Here is an 8,796-nt window from a genome sequence, read left to right as displayed (position 1 = left end):
CAGGCAGCCATCTTGGATTTTGACAATTGAAGTTTGTTATCGCTATTTCTTAGAAAGAACTGAAGGGATCTTTCTGAAATTTCATATGTAGGTTCCCCTTGGTGCCTAGTTATGCATATTGCACTTTGAGACCAATCGGAAAACAACATGGCCGACAGGCAGCCATCTTCGATTTTGACAATTGAAGTTTGTTATCCTTATTTCTTAGAAAGTACTAAAGGGATCTTTCTCAAATTTCATATGTTGGTTCCCCTTGGTGCCTAGTTATGCATATTGCACTTTGAGACCAATCGGAAAACAACATGGCCGACAGGCAGCCATCTTGGATTTTGACAATTGAAGTTTGTTATCGCTATTTCTTAGAAAGAACTGAAGAGATCTTTCTGAAATTTCATATGTAGCTTCCCCTTGGTGCCTAGTTATGCATATCGCACTTTGAGACCAATCGGAAAACAACATGGCCGACAGGCAGCCATCTTCGATTTTGACAATTGAAGTTTGTTATCCTTATTTCTTAGAAAGTACTAAAGGGATCTTTCTCAAATTTCATGTGTTGGTTCCCCTTGGTGCCTAGTTATGCATATTGCATTTTGGGACCAGTCGGAAAACAACATGGCCGACAGGCAGCCATCTTGGATTTTGACAATTGAAGTTTGTTATCGCTATTTCTTAAAAAGTACTAAAGGGTTCTTTCTCAAATTTCATATATAGGTTCCCCTTGTTTGAAAAGTACTTGAGGGATGTTTCTCAATTTGCACAGATTAGTAAGATGAAGGGAAAAATAGAGAAAAGATCAATCTGACATGGAACCTATAAAGATCATTCAATGGTGGGCGCCAAGATCCCTCTGGGATCTCTTGTTGATATAACTAATGATACAATTTTGACAGAATGCAATTAAACATGTCGTATCACTTGTTACAGGTAATTGTAATAGATTCTTAACACATTTTGCGAAAAATGTTTTTTTTACAGATATTCAGTTTTTGTAAATAATCATGTTTATTACGTTCCAATGTACCATTAAATCCTTCGTTTACCAATGTCTAAGTAGTCATATTAACGTGAATAGTGCATGTTAAGTAATCCTTTTTGATAAATATCACGCATACGAAAAACAGCGTACACACCACCAGACATTTCCGATCGGGGTTATTGATCATCGCCGAGCGTCGTAGTTTCCGATGTATTGCACTGGAAACTGTAAGGGAACTAACATCTGTGCACGCTTCGATAAACTGAACTAACCGATCGGGGGTACAGTTCCGTTCATGCACTGTGTAATTGCCTATCTTAGAATCATGATATTTGGCTGATAGGTGCCTGGGATGGAGCTCAACAGATTTAGTTTGCTAAAATAAATCCATGGAAAAGAATATTCAAACAACTTCTTTAGGGCCCAATTGGTCAAAAGGTGATTAGTTTAATCACTTACGAAATTGAAAATATCCAATTAATTTCTTCTTTTCTTCAAATCATGTGTGTATGTTGGTAAGGACTAATGAGACCAATAAATACACCAAAGACTTGTACATCAAAAATTTGTACACCAAGGAACATTAAGACTTGTCAATGTATGAATTCTGGCTAATATTTCTATCTGAAGTCCCGTAGTAAATCTTTTGGTATTTCATGTAGATCAATGCATTGTCCCATTAGATTTTGAAATATTGACAAAACCTACATGTACATTAGTGTACTTTGTTATTTAGATTTTAGTTTGTCTATTTAACCATGATAACAACTTCAATCAACTAATTCTCAGTTAATGTTAAAAAAGAAAACAGCTCATTCCATATATAACTCAAGCGAAATGTTATGAAGGGGGAATTCATAATAGGAATTTGTTTTGTCACACCTGCTCACTGCATCTGATTTTTAAAAAAGCATATAACCACTTACAATCTCAGGACAATGATAACTAATAATATTTTTATCATTACTGTTTTTTAAGGTGATCTGACCTGACCAAGTGTGCTTGTTCTTTTTATAATCAGTCTGAAATCCAAGATGACTGTCATGGCAGCCATATTGAAAAACACATTTTAAGCTTCTTCTCCAGTTCCACTGGTGCCGTTGAGCTAGAAATTGGTTAGGATGTTAAGGAAGGAGAGCCAGCAAAGTCTTGTTATTTTTAAGCCTCGTAAAAACTTTGACAATGCAGCGATGGCAGCCATTTTGTTACATCATTGTGCAATCATGGTTTTCCCGAACAGCACTTATTTTAAACTTTTTCTCAAGTTCCACTTGTGAAATTCAGCTCAATCTTGCCTGAAATGATCCTGACTAAGTGTTGTTATTTTTTGGGTTGGTCAGAAATCAAAGATGCTCGCCATGGCCAACAATACCACAATACTTACTACTGAGTATGTATACTACACTGTAATACATTGGTTGTTAGAATCAGATGAATGTTAAGTCCCGTTGGCCTCTTATTTCTTTTTCACATATCCTTGCACTTGATTATGTATAACTTATTATAAATTTCTCCATTTTCTTAGTGGTGGCAGTTTAATCTACTAGCTACATATATTACTTATATAAACAACAACACATTCCTTTTTCTAGTATGGAGATATGTCTTGCTTAGACACATAGGCTAGTAATGTCACCTTCTCTGGAATTCTGCACTAGATTCAAATTCTAAGCTATTACTAGCCAGCAAAATATTCATGTTAAAATACTGGCACACAATTCATTTTAATTACACTGTACTAAGAAACTTGTCATTTATTTATTTTACTGCATATTGAGCTTAATAGTATATTACAACCTTGGTTAATCACTCTTGCTGGCCCAGATGTTGGAAGCGTACAAGGGGTCTTACTGTAGGGAAAAACCCTCATAAAAAGCCCCCATCGTTGAGCAGGTGACCCCTAACCTTTCCTGTCAGATCAGGGAATTGAACCCAAGCTGCCTATCTGTGAACGGCAAGTGTGTTTATTACCACTGTACCACATGACCACCCTTATAAGAAACTTATTGTGTAGATACTCAGATATAAATATGTGTATAAACATGTTTACCCTATCAGACCCTTCCAATTACACTGGTTCATATGACTGTCCTTGAACTAGATGAGTTTTAGAACCATGAATAGCTCTATAATCAAATAAAAGGTCAAGGTCATTATGCCAAAAGGTCAAGATCATTGAAGAATATATTGTTGGGCTGAATTAAACAAAGTCAAATGACTGAAGATCAAGGTCAGGGTCAAAGGTCAAAGGTCAAGGTCATTTTGCTCCGACACGAAGTGTTTTACCATAATCACTGAAATATCCAGGTGAGTGACACAGATCTTTTGGGTCTCATGTAATTATGATTTTTAGTTTGAAATCACTATATGTACATGAATGTGATGAATTACATGTCATGATACTGACAGGAACTGGAAGTGATACCAAGAAAAGACAGTGGAATCCTCGCTTCAACAAGATACAGGCAGATGTTTCCTCATTTGCTGTGATGGTATATGGCAAAGATCAGAGAGTAATTCTTAGAGCCATAAATGACCTCGAAGGAAAGCTTGATGACACATTTAAACGAAAGGCAATTGAAAATGACATCATAAAAACTTTCACACCAGTTCAGGTACGTTAACATCATATCTTCCTGAGATGAGTCCTAAGATAGGGAATAAATCTGATCTAATGAATTCAAGTTCACAGGGGTCAAATATGTGAAAAATCACCTTCCGAAAAACCAAAAAGCTGATTATAAATGTCATGGCATTTGATCTGTCATTGCAATGCTTCATTGACATTTAGATTGTTAGCAGTTTCTATTAGCATCTCAGTGATTTAAAATAGTGTTGTGGTATTTGAATATAGTGTTTGAAATGTTATGCTTAGTGCTTCATACAATCTCAGATGGCTTTATAAGCTCCTATAGGCCTTTTCTTACCTCACATGGTGCAAAGTATCAGTGAGCTTATGGTGCATGAGGGGGTGTCTGTCGTAAGTCGTGCTTCCGTTTGTCAATTTTTAACTTCTTGTCAAAAGACTATAAGCAACTGAGTACAGTAAAATACGTTTATACGAACACGCTTATAGCGATTTTATGGATATATTCTCCCTCTTACTTCCGTGTAATTCTATGTTTATATTGCGAATTTCACATAGCGAAATATTGTCTAAAACGAACCTATTTAGCGATCCCGTCGGCAGAAATTCTGTGTTATTTAAACACTCTGGTACGAACTAATCTTCCGGAAGTTGAAAGTCATGCGCTGGTGATCACAACCGTGTCACCGAGAGGCGTCCGAGGGGCACATTTCAGGGTATATATTTGTACAGCTATTGAATTGGTGAGGTATATTTACGATTACTCCTGGATAAAGTGAGTTGTTCTATCAATGTTTAGGTTGAGCTGTTAATCCATTCTTAGATGTCTCAGTGTGTACAACAGCTGTGTACACATTATACTTAGCATACATATGAAGAGGAAATGAAATATTTGCATTGCTTTTGATTTGTATTTGTTTGTTTATCTTTTAATTCTAATGTTTTCATATAGCGAAGTTTTTAGGTCACCTGAGACAAAGTCTCAAGTGACCTATTCTAATTGCCTTTTGTCCGTCGTCGTGCGTAATGCGTGCGTAAACAATTTACATTTTCGACTTCTTCTCCAAAACCCCTAAACCAAATTCAATGAAATTTGGAAGCTTCTATAGCTGAAGGTCATAGGCCTCTTGTTAGAAAATAACAACAAAATTTGTAATACACGTAATACGAACTATCAGTATAACGAAGTTGGTCCCCTGAGATTTCGTTATAACTGTGTTTTACGGTACTGATATTTTGCGAAGAGTTTCATATTGAGCGAAGAGTACATTCAAGTCTTTTCAAATAATTGAACTTTTCAAAAGGACACAAGGATGAAATGAAAACTTCTGGAATCTTATTCTCATATTCCAGAATGTCCAGAGGCCTGATATTTTGCCAGCAGATACCTAGGGTAGATCTGTGTAAATCTCATATACATTTATATGCAAGTCCTCTGCTCATGTTCTGAAAGACAAAGGATTTTCATCTTTGACTAGTAGGTACCTGCTCTGGAGTGCTATAAATTTTCCCCATACCAATGACCTTGACCTACTTTCAAGGTCACAGGGTCAAATATTTAAAAACTTCCAGAATCTTCTCACAAGTTTCAGAAAATGCAGAGGCCTGATATTTGCCAGCAGGTGTACCTATGACAGAGTGGGATAAAGTTTCCTCACATAAATGAAATTGACATATTTTGAAGGTCACTGAGGTCAAATATGTTAAGAAGTTCTTAAATCATCTTTTCTAGCTCCAGAAGGCTGAGAGGCATGATATTTTGCTAGTAGGTACCTAGGACAGATTTCTCATTTAATTACTTTGACCTTTTTTTTAGCTCACCTGGTCTGAAGCTTATGCCAGTCTTGACTTCATTTCTGGGTTATATCTTTGAAGCAGTTGAGATCCCCACCCAATAATCATGCACATAGCATTGTTATAGACATCAACAAATAAAGCTTTTAATTTACAAATGTAACATGAACATTATTTTGATATTTGCTCAAATAAACCAGGTAAGCTATACCGGCTGGGCATCTTGTTAAGTTGAGAGTCAAGTAAAACATTCCTTTGCAAATTTTCATCTAATGTTCTAAAAGATTCAGTGTACTCAACTTTGGCCTTAGATTTATATACAGAATGTACTCAGAAATGAAAAACCTTTTACAATGTGAATTCAATTCATTAAAATGATATCAAAGGAGCAATGCAATGCAACAGTAACATAATTTATTATGATCTGATTGCTTAACAACAGCTAAAATTCTGTTTTACTCGCCATACCTTACAGGACCTTAATCAGTGCTTTGATTGGTATTTCAAGACCATAAGCTAACTCAGACAATGCATCTATGCAAAACCCTACATTGGTTCAGTGAATCGTATCGTCTCTATTAGAAATATTGTAAACTTCTTGCAGTCAACATGAAAATTGGTAACAGTAATTTTGCCATTATTCCTTACCCCAGAGACCTCACAGATATTGAACGTGTGGGATTCTAGGGTGATGGGCCACCAAGTTGATTCAAATAAATTACCTTGACCTACATTCAAGGTCTTAGGGGTCAAATAGGTTAAAATCCTTAAACAACTTCTTCTCTATAACAAGTAGGCCCAGATACCTGATATAGGGCTCGTAGCATGCAGGGGTAAGGGCCTACGAGGTTTGTTTAAATGCATGACCTTGACCTATATTAAAGGTCACAGGTGTAAAATCGGCTAATATCTTTAAACAGTGATTTCTAGACAGCCAAGCTCTGAGACTCCGAGACCTGATATTAGGCCAATAGTATGCTGGAATTAAGGGCTTGAAAATTTAGGCTTAGATCAACTTCAAAGTTGCTGTAGTATCAGGCGAGTGAAACAGGCCCATTTGGCCTCTTAATTTTATTGCAGTTTTAATGCTGCAGCTTTCAGTTATGATTATAGACTGTATTTTTTGCAGACAACTCCTACAATTTTCATCCAAACTTCTCAAAATCTAAGTACTTGGCACACATGCACATGTACACTGATGTTGTACAACTTTGCTTACTGTTTTGATCTACTATTTGGCCCTTTTTGTATTTATCAGAAAATGTTTGGGCAGAGTCGGAATCAGGATGGATTTGGAAGTAGGAGTATTAGCCATTCTGGCAACAGTTCTAGTTGTATTTATTGTTTTACAGGAAAAGGAACTGATGAAATTAAGGGAAACGTTACAGATTGAAGTAACAATTGAAAAAAGACTTGGAAGAATTCAACTGCTAGGATTACCTGATGCCATTTCAAATGCAGTAGATATGATACATAGCTTGATGTTGGAAGTTCAGCGCCGCAACCAGGCAGAGCAAGAAGCACAACTGATATCAGATATGGTTCAATGGTATTTTATTGACGCGACACCAAATGGAGAAGATCTAATAAAATATGAGCCATCTGTGAACCGAATATTAGAGAGAGGACATAGGGACAGTAAAAATGAAGTGGAATTCATGGACAATCAGAAGAAGATTTATGTGGTGGACTTACAAACTTATGAAGAATATGTCAAAACTGATCCTAATGACAAGGTCAAGATCATCAGGCGATGCCATATGACAGGTAAAGTTAAAAATCAAGTTTTTTGTGTCGTCGCATGTAATCTATGTAACCTCTGTCATTGCTTTGCCTGTTACAGCATGTTTCAATCCCTTACAACCTTCAAAATTAAACAGATTTTGTAAAACTGCATGAATCTTTAACCAACCATCATCAGATGGTGGGCTACTCAAATCGCCCTTCGTCCATGGTCAATCTGTCTGTATAAGTACTTGCTGCTATTTCTTGAGAAGTACTGAGAGGATTTTCCCTCAAACTTCACATGCTGGTTCCCCGTGGTCTGAAGTTAATGTTGTGCCCATTCAATTTTGAATCTGATCTGAAAACATTATAAATAAAGTTGCTGTCATCTTGAATTTCGAAAATTGAAGTTTGTTTTTGTGATTTCTTGAAAAGGACTGGAGGGATATTTCTCAAACTTCACATAGGTTCCTCATGGTGCCTAGTTGTTCACATTCAATTGTGAGTGTGATTGGGAAACAAAATGGCCAACAGGTGAACATCTTGGATTTTAACAATTTAAAGTTGTTATCGCTATTTCTTGAAAAGTACTGGAAGGATTTTTCTCAAACTTCATATGTGTTTTTAAGTCTCAAGTGACCTATTCTAATCGCCTTTTGTCTGTCGTCCGTAGTGCATCCTGCATCCAAAAACAATTTACATTTTCGACTTTCTCCAAAACCCGTAAACCAAATTCAATGAAATTTGGCAGGAAGTTTATATATGGCTAAAGGTCAACCAAAATTGTGGATAATATGGTCCCCATCCCCCAGGGGCCTGAGGGGCTGGACTAAAAAGTGTCAAATTGACTAAAACTTCAAAAACCTTCTTCTCTACTCTCAGATATGGTAGAATCAAACACTCTTCATAGATGGAAGGGTCTTAAGATGTTTACCCAGGGGTCTTACGTTGCCCCTGGGGAGAGGGTAAATTTTACTAGTTTATATAGGGAAATCCCATTTTTTACTTTTATTTGTTGGATTTGTAATGGAATTCATTTTAAATTGGTTAACATTATCAACATGGGATGACAATTTGATGGCATGCACATGTTGGCCCTGATTGACCCCCAGGGGCTGATGGACAGGGCTAAAAAGGGTCAAGTTGACTGAAATTTAAAAAATCTTCTCTAATCTCAGATATGATGGAATCCAATACTCTTCATAAATGGAAGGGTCTTAAGGTGCTTTAGCATAATTGTGAATTTCATGACCCTGGGGCCGGGGATAAACTTTGCTATAGTTTATATAGGGAAATCAATTTTTTGACTATAATTTGATTGATTTCTATTTGAATTCATTCTAACTTGGTTAACATTATCAGCTTGTGATGGCATGATGACCTATAGTCATCATGTTTCGTCTGTCGTCGTCAAAACTTTGGCGCCGTCCGCCGTGCGTAAACTTTTCACATTTCAAACTTCTTCTCAAGTTTCACCAGTGGGATTGAGCTGAAACTTGCCTGAAATGATGCGGGAATGGTCCTGACCAAGTGTTGTTATTTTTCGGGTCAGTCTGAAATCCAAGATGGCCGCCATGGCTACCATTTTGAAAACACATTTGAAACTTCTTCTGAAGTTCCACTGGTGAGATCGAGCTGAAACTTGCCTGAAATGATCCTGGGATGGTCCTGACCAAGTGTTGTTATTTTTAAGGTCGGTCAGAAATCCAAGATG

At 36.7% G+C, this 8,796-nt stretch overlaps 1 protein-coding gene across 1 annotated transcript; it reads left to right on the top strand.

Annotated features, from left to right (window-relative positions):
• The first annotated feature begins 3,190 nt into the window (after positions 1-3,190).
• On the top strand, positions 3,191-7,549 carry LOC117338977. The gene is made up of 4 exons (XM_033900341.1): positions 3,191-3,206; positions 3,386-3,591; positions 6,710-7,124; positions 7,518-7,549. The coding sequence occupies exons 1-4, from the start codon at positions 3,191-3,193 to the stop codon at positions 7,547-7,549; spliced, it is 669 nt and encodes a 222-aa protein (XP_033756232.1).
• The last annotated feature ends 1,247 nt before the right edge of the window (positions 7,550-8,796 follow it).

Source organism: Pecten maximus, chromosome 12, assembly GCF_902652985.1.
Source record: "Pecten maximus chromosome 12, xPecMax1.1, whole genome shotgun sequence".
Classification (NCBI taxonomy): domain Eukaryota; kingdom Metazoa; phylum Mollusca; class Bivalvia; order Pectinida; family Pectinidae; genus Pecten; species Pecten maximus.
The sequence above is the reverse complement of the archived record's forward strand: the minus strand, read 5'-3'. Positions and strand labels throughout refer to the sequence as shown.

What these genes read in the sequence shown, in the direction of transcription:
- LOC117338977 (XM_033900341.1), top strand. An exon ending in AAACTTTCACACCAGTTCAG is followed by an intron (nt 3,592 to 6,709) that starts GTACGTTAACAT and finishes ATTGTTTTACAG; the next exon opens with GAAAAGGAACTGATGAAATT. An exon ending in CAGGCGATGCCATATGACAG is followed by an intron (nt 7,125 to 7,517) that starts GTAAAGTTAAAA and finishes TTTCTTGAAAAG; the next exon opens with GACTGGAGGGATATTTCTCA.